The sequence below is a fragment of the Apium graveolens genome, unplaced genomic scaffold (assembly GCF_009905375.1).
Source record: "Apium graveolens cultivar Ventura unplaced genomic scaffold, ASM990537v1 ctg9028, whole genome shotgun sequence".
Taxonomy (NCBI): domain Eukaryota; kingdom Viridiplantae; phylum Streptophyta; class Magnoliopsida; order Apiales; family Apiaceae; genus Apium; species Apium graveolens.
This window is the reverse complement of record NW_027421675.1, coordinates 50,347-74,253: the sequence shown is the minus strand read 5'-3', so window position 1 is coordinate 74,253 and position 23,907 is coordinate 50,347. Positions and strand designations below refer to the sequence as shown.

Sequence of the window (23,907 nt, the reverse complement as noted above, 5' to 3'; positions counted from 1 at the left end):
TTGTTATAAAATTATAAGCAGGATTTAAGTACTAGATGGATGTTTAACCAAGTGAAGGTAATCTAATTTAAGTGTAGATTTTCCAGTAAGCTAATTTTTCATTAATTTTGTGACAAGAAAGAGTACAACAAATTTCAGTATCCTTTGTTTTTCACATTCTGTAATGAGCTGATTAGCAGAGATTAGAAATAAACTGCATCAACTGGAAGAGAAGTAGCTCTGTGAAGAGATTGTGGAAGCACAACCTCTGTGTAGAAACTTTTGCCTTTCACCGGAACTTCTGGACTACAAGAATCATAAGCCGCGGCATCACACTTTTTCACCTTCTCGTTGCCATTAGCAAAGCTAAAATTTAAATGCTTCTCGGAGGCAATTTTTCTAAGAAGGATATCGTTTGTTTCCTCGTTTGTAGAAGCTGAAGAACGTGAAGTTTGATGATTCTTTCGTTCTTTTCTCTCATCAGCATTCTTGGAGAAACTCGTGTTTCTTGAAATGACTCGTATTTGTTGATCTCTCAGTTCCCTCATTTGCATTTGATACTTGGCCTTTAGCCACCTTAGTTCTTGCCTGATTTCATTTTCATAATCATCTGCCAAATCGCGAGTTGGTTTTCTATCTCGTTCCCTGTCAACATTGACGACTTTCTCATGACTAAAGCATGATTCTTCAACTTGCTCATTGTCATTATCTGATCCTTGCAAGCTCAGGTCGTAGCGCGTGCCAGCAGATTGACTTGACACAACTGGAGCACCTTCTGTAACACATTGCTCAGATGCTTCGTACTGGTACATGATCTCTTCAAACCGGCCATGCATTTCACCGTAGCCATTTGCTGAACAATGAATGACTTGAAGGTTCTCAACACACAGATTGCTTGGGGGAAAATAGTCCCCATTTGAAGAACAATTATGACAGTTACCACAAATTGTATGACCAGGAGATTCTTCATCTAGGCCTAATTCTCTATGCCACTCCGGTACTAACAATACTATTTCGCCATTAATCATGTCAGCTATTTTAGTCACTTCCTGATCTGTTATATCCAATTCCAAGACCATTTCCGCGGCAACACTCAGAGCAGTGTCTGATTCCATATCAAACGGGAAGTATATATTTCGGACACGACCTGCAAAAGATTGGTTTACATAAGATTTCTAGATATTTTGGGGAAAAAATTGTTCAAAAAATCCAAGCAACAGTTCTTGAATTATAGGATCTACCTTCTTTATCATCCATTCTAAGCCTTAGAAAGATACCGCCATCATCTTCCCTTTTTCCCTTAATGGTGATATCAACATTTTCAAAATGCTCATCTTCTGTAATTGGCATAAAGTCGATTTCATTTGATTCAAAATCAGGTGGAATGTATTCCAAATCAACTCCTGGTTCATATTTACCGCAATAGCCAGAGTAAGGATTGTTCAAAGAGTTGTTACTATCAATTCTTAAGAGAGGTTGTCTTAACATGTGGCTGTTTCCATCCCAACTTCTGCAATTCTCTACCGGTGATCCATAATCTTCAACACGAAGAAACGGATCATTAAGGAGCTCCTTGGCAGGGAGCCTACAAGATACAGTAGCTAAACACTTCTCAATAAATTGTCTAATGTCAGGATCCTTGACCTTGTATAAAGAATCCGGTTTTTTACCCTACAGAAACACATAGAATTGTATGTTAATCAACTTAACATATCATAGCGCAGTTTAAACTCTATTTACGTGTCAAAAAATAGGCTTTGAAGTTTTCTTACAGATACAACTTTCTTGTATATCTGAGCAGGGTAAAAGCATTCACTGTATGGATATTCAAAGGTGACCATTTCCAAAATGCACATTCCAAATGCATAAATGTCCACTAATTCATTGTATTGCTCTTCATAAACCTCCGGTGCCATGAACTCTGGTGTTCCTAATGGTGAACAATAAAACCCCAAAATTCGTAAAATTTTAATCAAGATCACCTATGGAAGATAAAAATTCTACCACAAGATTGCAGGACTCTATTAAGACCTTAAAAATAAAAAAAACTGAACTTACCAACACAATGAGCAGCGTGTGATTTGCGCAGTATTGCAGCAAGGCCAAGATCACCAATCTTAACTTCCCCCTGATTACCATTCACAAAAATATTGTCACACTTGAGATCTCTATGTATAATAGGAGGATTATGGCTATGGAGGTACAGAAGGCCTTCCAAAATCTGCCTGCACCAATGTTTTACTGCTCTGATGTTTACTTTCTTATGTTTTTGCCTATACCTATCAATACCATAAACATTAAGTTTCTTGAAAAACAAGTCCAAATAAATGAATGATTAGAACCTAACAAACCAAGAACTGCACTTACTGTCTGAGAGTACCAGAAGTGAACATCTCTGTGACAAAATTAATGTGTCTATTAGCAATATCAACCCAAGAAGTGTAGAATTTCATGATATTTTTGTGTTTCAAACTCTTAAGCAAATTAATCTCATTAAACAGCCTCTCAAGATCCTCAGAACTTTGCAAGAAATCATTGAACTTCACTTGATTCCAGGCCACTTCAATTCCTTCATACTCATCAAAACCTCTATAACTAAAAAACCAAAAAATTGGAAAATTTATTTACATAAAAAACTACAAACTTTCTTGAAATGAGTATAGAATAAACATATTCTTACACTGTTTTTGATGCTCCTTTTCCAAGAACTTCATTATACTGCAGAAAGTTAACAAACTTAACAAACTGAACTAATAGAATAAAAATGAAGAGACAATAAAATGAACTAACAGAATAAGACTTACTCTTCCATATCTTCCAGTAGGGTCAACTTCAACAAACTCAGAGTCATCTTGTTCAGAAGAAGTAACACCATTCATTACCTATTTCTCCTACTATTTGCTAAACAGATTCTTGTCTTGTATAATATGTGTCTAGCTGTAGTTAACTTATATATATTCCATTTTACTTATCAATATATGTAGTATCATAGCTAAAGTGATGGTGATATGCATGAGTAGATCATCCAAACATAAGTGCTTACTTTTCAGTTTTAAAAGGGTAGTTAAAAGATAAAGCTAATCATAAGAATATGGAAAAAAAATATTTTTTTTTTTATAACAAAATTCGATGTTCTTGACAAACTATTGTTGTCATCTTACTAGAGCTGATAAAATTTTATCCTAAAATGTTGATCTTAATAACGAATATGATCAGTGATCTCGATATTCACATAAAAAACAGTCACGTATATAGATCATCTGTTACAATAATCGATTGTTATAAATTGATTTTTATCTTGAAATATTGATTTCAACGACGAATGTGATTAGTGATCTCGATATTCGGATAAAAATTTCATTACGATATATAATAATCGATTGTTAGGAATCAGGACCGAGAACGTTATAATATCAAAAAATTGGGAAGGAGGGTAAGATTTGTGTTGGTTATGTACATCAGGGGCCCACAAACAAGTCATGAAAAAGCATGGACATCTTTTTCTTCACCTGTGTGTTCTACTTTCTTTATATCTATCTCATCACGAGATGCAAGATTAAGCATGTAGATCATACAAATAAATATATTTATCTACAAATGTTTGTCAGTCTGTTTGTATATCTATAGTAACATAGATTGATGTAATGTTGACTAAAGTCGTCAATGCTTTTTGGTTTTATTATTTTGAATTCAAACCAATATGGCAATTCTTATCACTGCAAAAAAAAACTTAAAAATTGAGCCGAACGGAATCAAATATATATCCCGAGATAACTGACCTGAGCCGAACAAAATGTATACCATCATATAACTGAATCGAGCCGAACCAAATATTGACTATGATATAATTGAATCGAGTCGAAACAGATATGTAGTTTATTCGAAACTCATGGATAACCGAAAATGCTCAAAATTATGTTGACATATTTGCCGTATTTGAAAGTTAGCTTTTTGATAATGAAATAATTTTTTGAATTAAATTAGAGATTTGATCAAATAAAATATTTAATATTAGTGTTTGATAGTCAGCTTTTTGAAATTTATCTCTAAAAACTAATTTTGAAAAAACTACTTCGAGGTTTTTGATACAAAAAATTAATTGAAATATTTATTTTTCAAACAATTTATTTGAAATAACTAAATTCAGTTAGCAAGATAAAACAACTAATTCAACCAGTTACCGAAAACAACTATTTCAGAGCGATACAGATAAAAGTTAACGGTTGACAAACAGCGTCATCTTTATACAAACCAACAGGAAAGACCAGAAATATTCTTATAAGTATATAATGAGAAAGAATAATTTATTTTAAAAAAATAAAAAAAAATAGGACCTAAATGTTGATAGAGACTTTTATGTCCTAAGCACACAGGAAACAGAGCCTGTGAATGGAGCTTTGTCCTGAGTAATAAACCTAGAATTCACAACTTTGTGCCTAAAAACAAAACACAAGATGGTATAGCATATTTTAATATTCAACGATCGCGCAAGTAGCTCATTGTTTTTCTTATTTTCCTTGCTACTTTCGATAAAATGTAACAAAAGTCGGAACTCTAGTTCTACGTGATGATCTTCAAGAGGACCGTTTGAAGTTCGAATCATGAAATTTCAGCCCGATCATGAAAATGATAATGAAGTTATGATGTATATTTGTGTTAAAAATTTGTTCACAATTTAATGAAAAGGGTTGACATTTCATGATTCATACGTGTACCAAATATTCACAGTTTGTAACGATTCGAACGTGCATTCAATACTTCACAGTTTGTAATGATTCGGAGTATTATGTGTGATGACTAGGATATTTAAGAAATTTTGTTAAAAGGGTTGAAATTTCGTGAAGAGTGTTGAAATTTCATGATTCAGACGTGCATCGAATACTTTATTCACGTTTGTAACGATTCGGAGTATCTGGTGCGATGAGTAGGATATTTTAGAACCAAATCACGTGTTCTGGAACTGTATCACTTTGATCTCTCGGAGCAAGCACGCTGTCATACAAACCCAGCATGGTTCAAGCCACTAACCTTAGAGAGATCTTGTTCACATTAAGTAATAATTATCTTATTTGAATTCTCTCCAAAATCAATAACCGTATCACTTTCATAAAATACACATCGAAAATGGACCACATTTCAATATTTAATACTCTAGATTTCAAAAGCAAAAGCATGTTCCATACAATGTCATCTTTCTCCGAGCTTGATTAGGAGCAAACGATTGTTTCGATATACCGTACAGCGAAAACTAATCTTCTATTGAAATTGTTCCGGAACAAACGATTGTTACAGTATGTTGTATCGGGAAAAGTTTGAACGATATATATACCATATATGGTATGGTAATTGCTGTACGGATCCATCATTTTACATATATGCTGCTAACAATCGGTTATCAATGACAAATAGGCGTTTATGGTAAAAGAAATTTAAAGATATCTTTAGTAAAAATATAATTTGCTTCAAGTAAATTGCTGTCCAGGGTCCACTGGTCCAGCCCAACTTACTTGTGCTGTCCGTGGTCCAGCCCAAGTATTTTACCCAACTGACCCAAATCCAAAAAGCAACATACAAACTATTTGTTTGGTAATAAATTTAAGCCGGCCCATCTTAATATCTTACAGCAAGGCGCATAACACGGAATCATGTTCGTTAGTTAAGTTAGGTAAGCTTTTAGTTTAACTACCAATTTCTCCTTCAATTTCCAGGTTGGCAGTTGGAGCCTCCACAAACATTTCACTCATATTTTATCGTAAATCTTCGCGAGTTGTTTGTGAACATGTTATTTATACGTGATCGCGCACTCACAAAAAAATACGAGCATTTTTTTAAAATAATTGTTCTTGTTCAGGTACATATACATTATCATTAGTGGTTATTATATTATAGGCAACTTTGAAATCATCGCTGGAAATGGAGAGTAGCAGCAGCGACAATCGGACGACGATCATGGTGACGAATGACGATGGCATCGATGCTCCTGGATTACAAGCTTTAGTTCGTGTCCTTGTCTCTACTAATCTCTATCGAATTTTCGTTTGCGCTCCTGATTCGTATGCTCTCTCTCTCTCTCTCTCCCTCTCCCTCTCTTTCTCACCCTCTCTCTCTCTCTCACCCTCTCTCTCTCTCTCTCACCCTCTCTCTCTCTCCCTCTCTCCCTCTCCCTCTCTCTCTCTCGGTCTCTCTCTGTCTCTCTCTCTCTCTCTCTCTCTCTCTCTCTCTCTCTCTCTCTCTCTCTCTTCCTCCCTCCCTCTCTCTATTTAAATTGATCTTGTTATTGGATCACTACACATTACTAATTTTCAATTTGCACTCGAGTATGTTAATTTTAATTTTGATTGTATTAGAAAATTTTAATTAGATGCATATTAGTACAAGTTTAAGTGAGTTTTGACTACTCCGTCACTCTATAGTTTTGGTGATTGTATAGAATTGAAATATCCGTTGACCTGGCTAATTTTCCTGATGTTGAGGACTTGTAGTTGACTTTTTGAATTGGGAGTTAAATGTAATAAAAAACCAATGTTTCGCTGAACAATTTGATTTTTCGATAAATTGGTTGAAGCTACAAATATGTAGGACTAATATGAATTTGGAATAGAAGAAGAATTTTCATCTGTTAGACAATAGACAAATGGTTTTTCAATTGTTGAAATTGGTAAAGTCAGATGATATATGTGAGGTTATTAAATGGATAAATTGTCTGCAGATACTATAGTGTAGGGACTTAAGACATGACTTCCTTAGTTCAAGTTACTCAATAATGAGACTCCAATCCAAATTTGTCTAAATTCTTGTCCACATTATTCATAACATATACATATATGACCATCGCTAGATTTTTTTTGGTTAGTTTGTACGTTGATAGGGACCTGCAGGTTTGCTTCGCAGACACTTTGAAGTATACTGTTTGTCTAATTACATTTTTCTATAGGTTCTTGACTTACCTGTATTACATTCTCGGAATGTACTCTTAAGCCTAACATTAGAGATCTGGGTGTTTAAGGACGCACTTGCACTGGCAGAGAGAAGCACATATTGTGTGCCTATCACTGAAGGCACATTTATATATCATTATATTTTAACTTCTTTAAAATTCACGAGGGCAAAATCATCTAATAATCCTTGGATTTTCGTCTGTCTGGAAAAATTTATGGTATTATAGGAAGTTACTGTTTGCACCTGTATGCCTAATGGTACCACTAGTAAGATGTTACCTACTGAAGAGCAGAAGTCAATTTATATTCACAACCAAATTGCCACAAAGTTTAACTAATATATTGTAGAGATTTCAATATTTTTTTATGATGATATGTTAATTTGAATCGCAATGGCAACTGGAAAGGGAATTTTAATACTGAATTTCTAGTGCAGATGATAAAAAGAAAATGTATTTCTCATTTTGTTTTATCATCTAGCAGTACATGAATATTGACGATTTGCACCAGTTGCCCTCTTTAATGCCTTGACCTGGTTTATTTTCAGCGAAAAATCAGCTGTTAGCCACTGTATTACATGGAAATACGGTCTCCAAGCCAAGGAGGTGGCAATTAGTGGAGCAAAAGCATTTAGAGTATCTGGTTTGCTCTTTTCACATAACAAATATTTTACGAATGTTTTTCCCCTTCAACACATACAGTTAATTTAAGTTTAAAATTACAATTCTGCTGTCAAATGTTAAATACTTCTACTATTTTCATTTTGCAATGTATGTCTACATAAGTATAAATATTAGAAATGGAATTATATATGAAGTGTACATTAAATTTAATGCACATAGAACAAAAATACAGCTCTGGAAATAATAAAATTTTGGGAATATAACTCTGCTAGTGAGTATGATAAATTATAATTGGCTCATTCAGTAAGTGTGCCGAAAACCATGGAAACTGTTACCATCTCATTGTTAGGGAGGCATGACAAGGTATTGTTTACATGTGCACGCCATATCAATTGATTTTGCATCTCACTTGGACATAATTGATACACTTTGCAGGAACCCCAGCTGATTGTACAGCTTTAGGACTGTCCAAAGCTCTGTTTCCTTCCACGCCTGATCTGGTAGTTATTTACACTTCACTCTATAGCGTATTCAGATTAGGGCAGTATTCCCTATAACAAAATTTCTTTGAACAAATAAAAGTAACTCAGGGCCATTTTTTCTCCAACATTTGGGTGCATCCATAGCCCGGGGAGTTTAATTTAGCCTTTTGTACACCAAACTAACGAAAGTCTCCCACGAGTCAGTTATTTGTCCACCGGTCAACCTGTGAATATACGAAACTTCTATCCTGGACTCTTTGGTTTCAATAATAGTGTCTATTTGTATGGCAACAAAAATTACGCACGTCTATTCTTTGGTGCAGGTTATCAGTGGCATAAATAAGGGCAACAACTGTGGCCATCGCATGTTAGTATAGTTCTTTTCTCTCTTCAGCCTTATAGTCTTCGACATCTTTAACAATTTTACAAGTTGTTATTTAATATTCAGGTGCCTGTTTTTAACAGAAAAATTACTCTTATTATTACTATATTGCTGGGAAGAAGTTATGTCACTGATATCGGCCTATTATAGTGAACAAGGAGTCTTGTTACTCACATCGGATTTTTCCTTGTATTACTAGTCATCTAGCCATATGTATGTACAATTAATACTAGCTATCGGGTTTCCAGTCATATGTATCTATGTAAGTTTTGATGTGTCCTTGCTGCTGGATTTCATCACCCTTGAGGTCATAAAGAAACCACCAAAAGACCTGGACAACTCGTGAGATGGAATCCACAATCCAGTTCAGTGTCTGAATAAATAAAGGTTAAACAATGGAGCTCTATAGGTAAAGATGTCCAGGGGGAACTTTGTGCTTTACCTTTTTTAGATGAGGCCTAAACATTTTAAAAATCAGGCAGATGCAATTACACCTTTGTATGAGGTGGCAAGATCGGGACTTCTCATAGGGCAGGTGTGACGCCCTCCAAACCCGGGGTCTAGATTTGGGGGTCACTCGCCAATAAACTAAAATAAAATAATCACAGCGGAATAATAAAATAAATACGACCCCTTTACCTGCACTGGATCGATCACAGGTTATAGTATGGAACAGGCACTACTACAAATCAAGTGTTATTACAAACCATAGTCTAATTAGTTTTACAACTTATTCAAATTTTATTACAAACCTCTAGACTATCCAAGCGTCCCAAAACAGTCTACCTGGAATACACACCACTATTTACAAGCACTCGACTTCTGGTCAAACTTGGAACTTAAGCTTGCTCTGGCCTAGCTGAAAGAATCAAGATAAGAAACAAGTATGAGCGAAAGAAATGCTCAGCAAGTGGTAAATAGCTTATGATTTGGAATAACAACAGTATATCTGATGAACAAAACCAACTACAATAATTGAGCAGTATCAAAACTGATATAAATTTGATAATAAACAACATTTGCAATATATTATGTTTTGGGATTGGAATCCTCGAACGACGGTGTGTTGCCGCCGGTGATCAGCCGCGGAGCAACACCGGTATGCCGAAACATATCCAACTAAACAAAAGGTACCCAAGGCACATATTGGCCTAGCAAGGTGTTATATCCTGTATAACACATAGCTCACACTGGACCGCCGCCACGGCCTCTTACGCAACCATCCAACCCATAAAACCATTTTCCGTTAAAGGAGTCGAATCAAATGACATCCTTAACCACATAACTCCCCATTTCTCATGGTCCGGAGTTTTCTCAACAACCAATGGCGAAATAACCAGAACAATTAGTTATTCGCTAGTCTCAATTCAAAGCTTCACTGTATAGAGTAAGTTATAGCGAAATGTAAAAATATTTAACTATTCTGAACTTAGAATAGTAGAGAAATTGAAAGAATAAAGTTCAGAGTCAATATCGATTGAATGATAAATGAAGATATAGGTACTTGCATAATATAATTCAAAATAAACGTCACTTGAACAATAAGTGAAGTCAGGGATACTTGCCTGGTATGCTCAATAATCTCTTACTTTAACTCTGTTTCTATCTGCTGGCTACTATCTCCGTCTAACACTTGACTGCGCTCCTTGCTACTTGATTCTATAAACAAAAGGACTATCTTAATTGACAGATCTAAACTCAATCGACGTAACTATACGTCTTGACATCTACCCGATCGTTTATAACTAGCATGGCATTTTAAAACTGTAACACACAGCATGTATATCACGTATCACGTAATCATGGTATTTATATAACACATACTCACATATTTTATGTAACACATAAGTCAAATCATTAAGAGATACATCTCCGTGCGTTCAGAATAAAATTTAGGTCATTATTAGCATTTACCGACCAAATACCGACTTAAACTGATACACAAATCAAATGACATTGTAATACAAAAGAAATTAGGTCTCAAAAGTATTTTTATTAAAAGCGCAATATTTTTCTGAATCTGTACGCGTTCGTTTCGTATTAAACGGACAAACGGTTGATTTATTATGAATTTTTGAACATTTTTCAGAATAAAACGGGTCTCCGAATCATTTAATAATTAAATAATAAGGCTCGAACACTCGAAAATAATTTTATAAAAATTATCGAGTTTGGAAAATAATTTAAAATAATATTTTAAAGCTCGAAACTATTTTTCAGAATTTTTAAATCAATTTTAAATAATTAAATCTAATTAAATAATCAATTAAAATTAATTAATAACTAATTAAATTAATTAATCAATTAATATTTAAATTAATTGACTAATTAAATAATTAATTATCAACTAAAATTAATTAACAAAATAATTTGGATTTATTTTTGAATTAAAATAAATTTTCAGAATTAAAATAATGATTTTTAAAATAAAAATAAATTTTCAGAAATTAAAAATAGGATTTTTGAATTATTTGTAAAAAGAAAATCCAGAAACAGCTTTTGGTTTTGGAATAGCAGAAAACAAAATCAAAACCGGGTAAACTTCGGGTCAGAAAACGGGTCAGGAACGGGTCGGTATGAATGACCAAGAACAGGCCGGACTTCTCCAGGTTCCGGCGGCCGGCGAATACTCCGGCGAGACTCCGATCTCAACGTAAACAGGGTTATTTGATTCAATTTTTATGGGGTTTTCATTCTACATTCCCCCAGGAACTCAAATCAGTCTACCAATACCACAGACGATGCCTGGAATCCAAAGTCCGATCAAATCGATCGAGAACTCCGGCGAGCTCGACATTTTCCGATTAGCTCGCTACAGGCACCCTCCATTCATCACACTCATATTTATCGATTCAGTTTTCAACGATCTACAAGTCTGTGCGATAAATTTCAAGTAATAACCCCAAGAACAGAAATACCCAAATTTCAATTAAGAACATTCAAGCATATAAACCCTAATTCGAATTTCCAAAATCAAACATCATTTTCTCTATGTTATTGAACTCTATTTTTGAAGTATAATATACCAAATCGACCAGAAAAACATGCTCTACAACATGGAAGCATCAAATCACATCAACAACATCAAGAACAAAAATTCATAATTTAATTATCAAATAATTCGAATATAAATAATTAAATAAGAAAATTACTGTGATTTCTGGGCAGAAACTGATGATTGATTCAGAAAGAAGATTTCGAGAGCTTCGTTTTGATATGCTGCACGCCCGAATCGGAGTTCGATAACGCCTTCGTTCGTGTGTTTGATTCTCGGGAACGTATCGGTTTTCTCGGGTTTTTCTCTGTATTTACGGTGTTTTAACTGGTTGCAAATGAATAAACGGAATAAACGAAATAAGAAATAGGCTATTTATATTTATGGAATATTGGATCGTTCTGGATCATTTTGGATCATTTTGGATCATTAAATTAGTTGCTTAGCCGCTAAGTAACTGCAATAACGATCCGATTCAATACCAAAATTGGATAATTATCAAAAGCGGGCTTTTTATAAAACACCATATACGAACATAACGTAAAAATATCCCGCCTTTCGAGATTACGGGTTTTTATTGTTTACCGAAATGACTATCGTATCGAAAATATTGCGCCGGGCCGCGCACGAGTCAAACCGTAATCCGGATCGAAAAAGTCAAAACACGGAAAATGTCCGGAATTACCAGATTAGGTTAGGAAGGAGTTTTCGGAAGAGTTTCGGGTTGTAAAAACGCAAAACGGTTGAAGTTGGAAGATTCCCGGCTTTATAAAATAATTTTATAATTATTCTGAAAATAATTAATAATTCATAAATCATTATAAAATCATATAACACTCCAAAAATTACCAGAAAAATACCACAATTATCTATATTTTATTCTGGACATATAAAAAATTCAACTATTCAAATAATGTCACATATAACATTCAGATATCTATTCTACTTTTCAGATAATTCACCAAAAATTTACATAAAATCACATAAACAATTCCAAATAATAATAATAATATTTGAAAATATATGGGATATTACAATCTACCCCCCTTAACAGGATTCTGTCCTCAGAATCAACCTAGGAAAATAAATAAGGATACTTGGATCGCATTTCGCTTTCCAATTCCCAAGTCGACTCTTCAACCTTGGGATTCCTCCACAAGACTCGCACTAAAGATACCGACTTATTCCTAAGTACTCTTTCTTTCTTATCTAAAATCTGTACTGGTTGCTCTACAAAAGACAAATCTGGCTGGATCTCTATTGGTTCGTATTCTATCACATGATTCGAATCAGGCAAATAACGCTTCAACATTGACACGTGGAACACGTTGTGAATATGCTGCATGTGAGGGGGTAACGCTAATTCGTAAGCAACCTTTCCCACACGCTTCAAAATCTCAAAAGGGCCAACATAACGCGGACTCAGCTTTCCTTTCTTTCCAAATCTTGATAAACTTTTCCAAGGTGAAACTTTTAATAATACTGCCTCTCCAACTTCAAATTCCATATCTTTTCTGGTAGGATCAGCATATTTGCGTTGACGATCTTGAGCTGCTGTTAATCTTTTCCGAATGAGTTCTATTTTCTCCTTCGTCTGTTGGATCAATTCTGGACCCAAAATCTTTCTTTCACCAACTTCTTCCCAACATATTGGAGATCTGCATTTTCTACCGTACAAAGCTTCGTAAGGTGGCATTCCAATACTGGCATGATAGCTGTTGTTGTAGGAGAATTCAACTAATGGCAAATGCTCGTCCCAACTACCTTCAAAATCTAGTGCACATACCCTTAGCATATCTTCAATAGTCTGAATCGTTCTTTCACTTTGACCGTCTGTCTGCGGATGATACGCGGTACTCATGTTCAGCTTCGTTCCGAGACAATCTTGAAAACTTCTCCAAAATCTTGAGTTAAATCGAGGATCTCTGTCTGAAACTATGGATACTGGAACTCCGTGTCTTGTCACAATTTCTTTAAGATATAACCGTACCAATTTATCCATTGAGAATCTCTCGTTGATAGGAAGAAAATGCGCCGACTTCGTCAATCTGTCGATAATAACCCAAATAGCATCATGATTCGCCCTGGTCCTCGGTAATCCGACTACAAAATCCATCGCTATATGCTCCCATTTCCATTCTGGAATGTCCAATGGTTGTATCAGTCCACTGGGCCTTTGATGTTCCGCTTTGACTCGCTGGCAAGTGTAACACTTATTTACCCATTCTACAATTTCCTTCTTCATGCTTGGCCACCAAAAGTTTTCTCTTAAGTCTCTATACATCTTCGTACTCCCGGGATGAATTGAGTATCTGGAGTTGTGAGCGTCTCGAAGAATTTCATCTTTCAGCTCGGCTACATTGGGTATCCATATTCTGGAAGAAAATCTTAATATCCCTTTATCATCCTTTTGACTTCCTATCTCTTCTCCTGTCAAACTGTCTTGTTCATGGCTCATAACTTTCTCCTGACATCTTTTAATCTTCTCTAATAATTCTGGTTGAAAAGACATTACACACAACATCTCTGTAGACATACTTGGAATACTAACCTCTATTTCCAGCTTCTCAAATTCCCTGATCAATTCCTCTGATGAAATTATCATGTTTAACCTTTCTTTTCTGCTCAGAGCGTCGGCCACCACATTTGCTTTGCCTGGATGATAGTTAATAGTACAGTCGTAGTCCTTGATTAGTTCTAGCCATCTCCTCTGCCTCATGTTCAATTCCTTCTGGGTAAAGATATATTTCAAACTCTTGTGGTCCGTGTAGATCTCGCACTTTTCCCCATAAAGATAATGCCTCCAAATCTTCAATGCAAATACTATAGCTGCCAATTCCAGATCATGCGTTGGATACTTCTCTTCGTGTGGTTTCAACTGTCTTGAAGCGTAGGCTATCACCTTGTCATGCTGCATCAAAACACATCCCAATCCTTTGTACGACGCATCACTGTAAATCACAAAATTTCCTTGTTCATCTGGCAAGACTAGCACTGGAGAAGATACTAATCTATTCTTTAATTCCTGGAAACTTTCTTCGCACTTCTCATCCCATTCAAATTTCTGATTTTTCCTGGTAAGCTTTGTCAATGGCGTAGCTATCTTTGCAAAATCTTGCACAAATCTTCTGTAGTAACCTGCCAATCCCATAAAACTTCTTACTTCCGTTGGTGTTTTTGGCCTCTCCCAGTTGATTACGGCTTCAATCTTTGCTGGATCCACTTCCACTCCTTTATTGCTAATTACGTGCCCAAGAAATCGTACTTCTTTTAACCAAAATTCACACTTGGAAAACTTTGCGTATAATTTCTCCTGTCGCAGTATCTCCAGAACTATCCTCAAATGTTCTACATGCTCCTCTTCTGTTTTGGAATAGATCAAGATGTCGTCTATAAACACGATCACGAATTTATCCAAATACTTTTTAAATACTCGATTCATCAGATCCATGAAAGCTGCTGGTGCGTTAGTTAATCCAAATGCCATCACTAGAAACTCATAATGCCCATATCTGGTTCTAAATGCGGTCTTCGGAATGTCTTCAGGCTTGATCTTTAGTTGATGATATCCGGATCTTAAATCAATCTTAGAAAACCATATAGCACCTCGCAATTGGTCAAACAAATCATCGATCCTTGGTAACGGATACTTGTTCTTAATGGTTAGCTTATTCAGTTCTCGATAGTCGATACACAGTCGCATACTCCCGTCCTTCTTTTTGACAAACAGTACTGGTGCGCCCCATGGGGATACACTGGGTCTTATAACTCCTTTCTCCAAAAGATCTTGCAGCTGAGATGCCAATTCTTTCATTTCCACTGGTGCCATCCGGTACGGGGCTTTAGAAACTGGTTCTGTTCCGGGTGCTAGATCAATCGCAAATTCAATTTCTCTGTCGGGAGGTAATCCTGGTAGATCATCTGGAAAGACATCTGAAAATTCGTTGACAATTGGAATCGCTTCTAATGTTGGAACTTCCTTGCTGGTGTCTACCACATGGGCCAAATATGCTTCACAATTCTGACGCAATAACTTTTTCACTTGAGCGATCGCTAAGAACTTCTTCTCTTGCCTATTTCCTCGAAATATTATCTTCTTCTTACTATCCAAAGTTTGAAGTCTTAATTTCCTATTCTTACAATCAATCTGAGCATTATTTTCTGACAACCAATCCATTCCTAAAATAACATCAAATTCTCCCAACTTAAAAGGTATTAAGTCGGCATAGAAATGATGTCCTCCTATCTTAATATCGCACTTCGGGCATACTCGGTCGACGGAAACTTGATCCTTATTAGCTAACTCTATCATTAATGTTTGTTCTAACAACTTAACTTCACAATGCAGTTTATCGACAAAACTTTGAGAAATAAATGATCTTGTAGCTCCAGAATCAAATAAAACTTTAGCATCTATGGAGTTGACTGGAAGCGTACCTGCCACCACGTCTGAACTCTGAACAGCATCCTTCATAGTCATATTGAATGTCCTGGCTTTTGGTTGGTCCTTTGCTGGTGGTCCTTCAATTCTTGGCATATTCTGAGATGGAGCACCTGTAAGCCTTGGGGTGTTGCTCGTCATACCTTGTGTTGGGCAATTCCTGGAAATATGCCCTGGCTTTCCACACTTATAACATCCAGTTCCCACATTCAGACCTTGAGTCGGATTCTGACACACATTAGCAAAGTGTCCCTTCCTGCCGCACTTGAAACACGTCACATTAGCATTACAATTCCCAAAGTGCTTCCTACCACAAAACTGACAATCTGGTATTGGTGGACGATTGGGCCTCTGCTGATTGGAATTCTGAAAACGGTTACCTTGTCCTCCATTTCCTGATTGTGGTCTTCTGAATCCCATATTCCTATTACCCTGAAAATCTGGCCTTTTGTTGAAACGGCCCTGAAAATTACTTGACTGCTGACCTCCCTCTGAGGTTTCCATTTTCCTTTTCTTCCCATCTTTTCCTTTCTGTGACATATCACTCCTACTCTCAATCACCATTGCCTTCTGAACCACTGCCACATATGAAGTCAACTCAAACATGGCCACTCTGTTCTGAATCCAAAACTTCAATCCCTGTTCGAATCTTCTTGCTTTCTTTTCATCTGTATCAACCTGGTCTGGCACGAACCTTGCTAACTCAGTAAACTTAGCCTCGTACTCAGCCACAGTAAGATCACCCTGGGTCAGATTCAAGAACTTAATCTCCATTTGATTCTTCATATACCTCGGGAAATACTTCTCCAGGAACAACTCTGTGAATCTCTCCCAAGTTATAAACTCACCTCCTTCCAATGCTCGCGTGGATTCCCACCAATAGTTCGCCTCACCCTTCAGAAAATAACTTGCAAACTTGGTCTTCTGCTCAGTTCCCGCTCCGACTAATTCAAAAGCCTTTTCCATTTCCTTGAGCCATGCATTGGCTTCCACAGGATCAGCACTTCCCTTGAACTCAGGTGGCTTCACTGCTTGAAACTGCTTAAAAGTCACTGCAGGTGGTGCTGCTCGCTGCTGTTGTTGCTGCTGCGTAAGATGTAACATCTGCTGCTGCATTAGTCCCAACATCTGGATAATCGCTGGATCTGTACGACTCTCGGTACTACCCTCTCCTGAATTATTCCTTCTCTTTGGTGCCATTATTCTGGTAAGAAACAAGCAATATATATAATAATCTGTCAAGCATTGTGTCAAATATGTAGCAATTCCTTAGCATATTAAAGTTCGCAAACACTATCTCTTCTCCAAAATATCATAAACTTGCTACCATATTAACACAAGCGACATGATTATCACATAATCCTGCTTATTATCTCGAGAATAATAACATAAAGAAAATTTACCCCGAATTATCCAAACTTTTAAAATCCTCTCTTGAAATCTTAACTAAACCAACAAAATAGCAGGGCAATGACATAAGGCCTAAAGCTAAACGCAAAACAGGAAACCTAACAACTTAACTATAACCCAGCCCAATATCCTAAATTTAATCCTATAAAAGCTAAACTACACGCGCCTATCTTATGTGATCTTCCTATGACTCATCTATGACAATCCTACGCCTGTTTCAGTGACCATAACCAGTAGCTCTGATACCAACCTGTGACGCCCTCCAAACCCGGGGTCTAGATTTGGGGGTCACTCGCCAATAAACTAAAATAAAATAATCACAGCGGAATAATAAAATAAATACGACCCCTTTACCTGCACTGGATCGATCACAGGTTATAGTATGGAACAGGCACTACTACAAATCAAGTGTTATTACAAACCATAGTCTAATTAGTTTTACAACTTATTCAAATTTTATTACAAACCTCTAGACTATCCAAGCGTCCCAAAACAGTCTACCTGGAATACACACCACTATTTACAAGCACTCGACTTCTGGTCAAACTTGGAACTTAAGCTTGCTCTGGCCTAGCTGAAAGAATCAAGATAAGAAACAAGTATGAGCGAAAGAAATGCTCAGCAAGTGGTAAATAGCTTATGATTTGGAATAACAACAGTATATCTGATGAACAAAACCAACTACAATAATTGAGCAGTATCAAAACTGATATAAATTTGATAATAAACAACATTTGCAATATATTATGTTTTGGGATTGGAATCCTCGAACGACGGTGTGTTGCCGCCGGTGATCAGCCGCGGAGCAACACCGGTATGCCGAAACATATCCAACTAAACAAAAGGTACCCAAGGCACATATTGGCCTAGCAAGGTGTTATATCCTGTATAACACATAGCTCACACTGGACCGCCGCCACGGCCTCTTACGCAACCATCCAACCCATAAAACCATTTTCCGTTAAAGGAGTCGAATCAAATGACATCCTTAACCACATAACTCCCCATTTCTCATGGTCCGGAGTTTTCTCAACAACCAATGGCGAAATAACCAGAACAATTAGTTATTCGCTAGTCTCAATTCAAAGCTTCACTGTATAGAGTAAGTTATAGCGAAATGTAAAAATATTTAACTATTCTGAACTTAGAATAGTAGAGAAATTGAAAGAATAAAGTTCAGAGTCAATATCGATTGAATGATAAATGAAGATATAGGTACTTGCATAATATAATTCAAAATAAACGTCACTTGAACAATAAGTGAAGTCAGGGATACTTGCCTGGTATGCTCAATAATCTCTTACTTTAACTCTGTTTCTATCTGCTGGCTACTATCTCCGTCTAACACTTGACTGCGCTCCTTGCTACTTGATTCTATAAACAAAAGGACTATCTTAATTGACAGATCTAAACTCAATCGACGTAACTATACGTCTTGACATCTACCCGATCGTTTATAACTAGCATGGCATTTTAAAACTGTAACACACAGCATGTATATCACGTATCACGTAATCATGGTATTTATATAACACATACTCACATATTTTATGTAACACATAAGTCAAATCATTAAGAGATACATCTCCGTGCGTTCAGAATAAAATTTAGGTCATTATTAGCATTTACCGACCAAATACCGACTTAAACTAATACACAAATCAAATGACATTGTAATACAAAAGAAATTAGGTCTCAAAAGTATTTTTATTAAAAGCGCAATATTTTTCTGAATCTGTACGCGTTCGTTTCGTATTAAACGGACAAACGGTTGATTTATTATGAATTTTTGAACATTTTTCAGAATAAAACGGGTCTCCGAATCATTTAATAATTAAATAATAAGGCTCGAACACTCGAAAATAATTTTATAAAAATTATCGAGTTTGGAAAATAATTTAAAATAATATTTTAAAGCTCGAAACTATTTTTCAGAATTTTTAAATCAATTTTAAATAATTAAATCTAATTAAATAATCAATTAAAATTAATTAATAACTAATTAAATTAATTAATCAATTAATATTTAAATTAATTGACTAATTAAATAATTAATTATCAACTAAAATTAATTAACAAAATAATTTGGATTTATTTTTGAATTAAAATAAATTTTCAGAATTAAAATAATGATTTTTAAAATAAAAATAAATTTTCAGAAATTAAAAATAGGATTTTTGAATTATTTGTAAAAAGAAAATCCAGAAACAGCTTTTGGTTTTGGAATAGCAGAAAACAAAATCAAAACCGGGTAAACTTCGGGTCAGAAAACGGGTCAGGAACGGGTCGGTATGAATGACCAAGAACAGGCCGGACTTCTCCAGGTTCCGGCGGCCGGCGAATACTCCGGCGAGACTCCGATCTCAACGTAAACAGGGTTATTTGATTCAATTTTTATGGGGTTTTCATTCTACATTCCCCCAGGAACTCAAATCAGTCTACCAATACCACAGACGATGCCTGGAATCCAAAGTCCGATCAAATCGATCGAGAACTCCGGCGAGCTCGACATTTTCCGATTAGCTCGCTACAGGCACCCTCCATTCATCACACTCATATTTATCGATTCAGTTTTCAACGATCTACAAGTCTGTGCGATAAATTTCAAGTAATAACCCCAAGAACAGAAATACCCAAATTTCAATTAAGAACATTCAAGCATATAAACCCTAATTCGAATTTCCAAAATCAAACATCATTTTCTCTATGTTATTGAACTCTATTTTTGAAGTATAATATACCAAATCGACCAGAAAAACATGCTCTACAACATGGAAGCATCAAATCACATCAACAACATCAAGAACAAAAATTCATAATTTAATTATCAAATAATTCGAATATAAATAATTAAATAAGAAAATTACTGTGATTTCTGGGCAGAAACTGATGATTGATTCAGAAAGAAGATTTCGAGAGCTTCGTTTTGATATGCTGCACGCCCGAATCGGAGTTCGATAACGCCTTCGTTCGTGTGTTTGATTCTCGGGAACGTATCGGTTTTCTCGGGTTTTTCTCTGTATTTACGGTGTTTTAACTGGTTGCAAATGAATAAACGGAATAAACGAAATAAGAAATAGGCTATTTATATTTATGGAATATTGGATCGTTCTGGATCATTTTGGATCATTTTGGATCATTAAATTAGTTGCTTAGCCGCTAAGTAACTGCAATAACGATCCGATTCAATACCAAAATTGGATAATTATCAAAAGCGGGCTTTTTATAAAACACCATATACGAACATAACGTAAAAATATCCCGCCTTTCGAGATTACGGGTTTTTATTGTTTACCGAAATGACTATCGTATCGAAAATATTGCGCCGGGCCGCGCACGAGTCAAACCGTAATCCGGATCGAAAAAGTCAAAACACGGAAAATGTCCGGAATTACCAGATTAGGTTAGGAAGGAGTTTTCGGAAGAGTTTCGGGTTGTAAAAACGCAAAACGGTTGAAGTTGGAAGATTCCCGGCTTTATAAAATAATTTTATAATTATTCTGAAAATAATTAATAATTCATAAATCATTATAAAATCATATAACACTCCAAAAATTACCAGAAAAATACCACAATTATCTATATTTTATTCTGGACATATAAAAAATTCAACTATTCAAATAATGTCACATATAACATTCAGATATCTATTCTACTTTTCAGATAATTCACCAAAAATTTACATAAAATCACATAAACAATTCCAAATAATAATAATAATATTTGAAAATATATGGGATATTACAGCAGGTGTACCTTGTCATGTCAGATCAGAAATACTCTTGCCCAGTAGGGCTTGTTTTGTTTGGTTAGGCCCGGATTTAAACCAGCAGTTTATGAAGACTTTTAAATGCGAAACTGTTGCTGAAGAATGTGTTTGTGTTGTTTATAAGGCATTTAGGAATTGTCTATGCTCTCACACTCAAGTTATATAGTTTCTTCAACTGACAGTTGGTACTCTGGGACAGTAGCAGGTGCTCGCCAAGCCTTTCTACAAGGTGTACCCTCTGTGTCCATATCGTATCACTGGTATGTAAACCATTTAGTGTAAAAAAAATATCATCTCATCAACTTATCTTTACGTTGCTCTCATCTCGGTATAGCATGTTGGTTGTTCGATAGTAATCAGTATTTGTCATTGACTACAGGTTTAGGGGTACAAGCAGTGTTAATGACTTCACACTAGCTGCTGAGGCTTGCTTACCCATACTAAGTGCAATTCTGGTTGAAATCAGAAAGACGGATTATTTTCAGAACTGTTTTTTGAATATAAATGTGCCTGCTAATATTCTAAATCATAAGGTGAGACTGGGTGACTAGCTAAGTCTTTTTATTATTTTAAATTGGTAAGGAATACACATGAGATTGCAAGAGTCGCGATAATAAGGCATGTCAATCTGCTATCCAGCTAAAAATTTGGAATCAACCAAGTTATTAGCTGAACCTATAGTAGTTTAATTTTTTGAATGCACAACAATAAAAAGTTTCATCCTTGCTAAATGTAAAGACTTGCTGTCAAATCCAAAATCTAAGGTGACTGATGAATACCATAATTTTGCGGAACTCAATAAACGTTTTTTTGCCAATCTATTTGTGCTCACATGATAATATTCCAAGCCCACAACTTAAGGTATAAGTGCATTTTGTTAGTTTATATCAATTGTAAATGGACTGTGTAGTTATCTTCAGTTACTAATTGCACGAGACTTGTCCTTAATTTAGTTGAGTTAACATATAGCAAGGACAGGCTTATCATGACCTGTGGCTGTTATATTCTATGATAGGGATATAAGCTTGCCAGGCACACCAAGACCATTGTTAGTATGGAGTGGAAGCAAGTTAACGCTGATGCACAAAGAGAAAAAACATTACCAACGATGAATATGGAGACAGAATCGCTTGCTAATATGGATGTTACCACGGCATCACAAGAGATGCTCGTTTTCAAACGAGTGATAGTAAGATACTTTGTCCTTATTTTGGTACCAAAAGTATTATTACATTATCTTAGCTCTAGAGTAACAGTAAACAGTTCCTTCATTTGCAAGATTTGAGATTAAGCATATAACACTAGAATCAAGCCACAGATTTTTTTTTTTAATCTCTGTATATGTTTTGTTTCTATCGTGATCTTGTGTTATTCACTATATTATTTGAAGTCTCTTGAGTTTCTTGTGCTGCAAATGTAATTGTGACCGTCACAAGCTTGGCTATAAAATTGAAATCGTGTCACTAATATCAAGAAAATATCAAGTTCAAAATCATGAGTGCATGGAGTGAAAAGTAAACATACAAGTGATGTAAATTCTTAGTTATCCGTGTTCTGGTTCCTTGTTATCGTGGGCAGAGATGAAAGGTTATGCTTTTCTGTAACTACTGTTGTGTGTGTATTCGAATTATCTTTGGTCAGGAAACAATATGCTGGGAAAATTGTTCAAGTTATCGTCCCTTCCACCATGAGGAAGATTAAATTATTATCTACATGGTTAGGGAGATATTTTGTAGAGATGTACATATATACTCAGATGTAATCATATAAACATAAGAAGTACACATATTTTGGCAGTGGAGTTTGCATTATTAAATTACGGTTTTTTACTACATGACAATTAGTTGTCCAGGTTAGAATCTTTTCCTATTTATTAACATTAGATCTGATAAAGCGTCTAACTTTTGTTCTTTAGGGAGAAGGACGAGCACGAGCAACAGAAAAAGATTCAGAAGACTATGGCTTCCTTAAAGAAGGATATGTGCGTAGCATGCTTTACTGGATGAAATAACAAGACCGAAGAATGACATCTAACATGCTACATTTTTTCTGTTTCAGATAACTGTTACACCTCTTAGTTCTTTAACTAACTCAGAGACAGTGTGCCAAGAATACTTCCAAGAGTGGCTTCCTGTTGTTGAATCGACCATGGTAAGAATGAAATTGCCTTAACAATCAACAGTAGAATTGATTATATTCATACGATCATAATGTATGTCACAGGTCTTCTTTAGCTACCTCACGATACTGTTACAACACATCAGATACAAATAAATCTTTATCTCAGTGAAGATAAACTCGTGTTATGCCAGACATTTGCAGAAAATTGGCATTTATGCTTAAATTTAATTTTTTCTTAGCTCCTTGGTGGTACTCGTGTGCCTCCCTTTACGTCATTTGTTTCCCGAACAAATGAAATATGCTCAAACACTGTGATAGGGTGATTCCAGATTTGTTTCACGTTCTCAATACTCCCTTCTCCGCATGCAGGATGGACACTTGTAATGTGACTAATCCAATCTTTGATCAGCATTAATTCGGGATATCTTGCATTGGATCTCAAGTGTGTGGTACTATCAGTCAAACCAGTAAATCATTTATAACTTGTGAACTTTTTCGATGTAATATGTTTTATCTTTTTAATTTCTGGGAAGTATCGTGATCATCCATCAAGAAAGGTTCCCTTTTTTCTAGTGAACGATTAGAAGACCTATTAATTGTAAAATAAATGTTTTATTTGTGAATAATATTATCAACTTCATAATTCAGAAGGACTGACTTGACTTGGACTTGATGCTTATTGAAATTTTAATTTTATAGTTGTATCTATGTCCTCTTCAGCTGTTATTCTTTCTTACTTGTTCTGGTGATAAACTCAGTCTTGTTAC

General features: G+C 35.5%; 2 protein-coding genes across 5 annotated transcripts; one reads left to right on the top strand and one right to left on the bottom strand.

Moving 5' to 3' along the window:
• Positions 1–79: 79 nt before the first annotated feature.
• LOC141705561 (putative serine/threonine-protein kinase WNK9) lies at positions 80–2,998 on the bottom strand. 2 transcript variants are annotated; one of them, XM_074508470.1, is made up of 7 exons: positions 2,784–2,998; positions 2,660–2,697; positions 2,347–2,574; positions 2,038–2,258; positions 1,752–1,909; positions 1,221–1,650; positions 80–1,126 (listed from the first exon to the last, which is right to left on the bottom strand). In XM_074508470.1, the coding sequence occupies exons 1-7, from the start codon at positions 2,856–2,858 to the stop codon at positions 183–185; spliced, it is 2,094 nt and encodes a 697-aa protein (XP_074364571.1). In that variant the 5' UTR covers positions 2,859–2,998; the 3' UTR covers positions 80–182. The 2 variants fall into 2 exon arrangements, with proteins under 2 accessions (XP_074364571.1, XP_074364573.1); XM_074508472.1 differs by having other exon boundaries at positions 1,752–1,900.
• Positions 2,999–5,626: 2,628 nt separating this feature from the next.
• LOC141705558 (uncharacterized) lies at positions 5,627–23,808 on the top strand. 3 transcript variants are annotated; one of them, XM_074508466.1, is made up of 11 exons: positions 5,627–5,644; positions 5,831–6,032; positions 7,465–7,559; positions 7,976–8,040; positions 8,346–8,389; positions 21,202–21,279; positions 21,399–21,552; positions 22,035–22,208; positions 22,935–23,000; positions 23,078–23,170; positions 23,510–23,808. In XM_074508466.1, the coding sequence occupies exons 2-11, from the start codon at positions 5,893–5,895 to the stop codon at positions 23,522–23,524; spliced, it is 924 nt and encodes a 307-aa protein (XP_074364567.1). In that variant the 5' UTR covers positions 5,627–5,644; positions 5,831–5,892; the 3' UTR covers positions 23,525–23,808. The 3 variants fall into 3 exon arrangements, with proteins under 3 accessions (XP_074364567.1, XP_074364568.1, XP_074364569.1); XM_074508467.1 differs by having other exon boundaries at positions 5,629–5,644; positions 5,869–6,032; XM_074508468.1 differs by lacking the exon at positions 5,627–5,644 and adding an exon at positions 5,671–5,687 and having other exon boundaries at positions 5,869–6,032.
• The last annotated feature ends 99 nt before the right edge of the window (positions 23,809–23,907 follow it).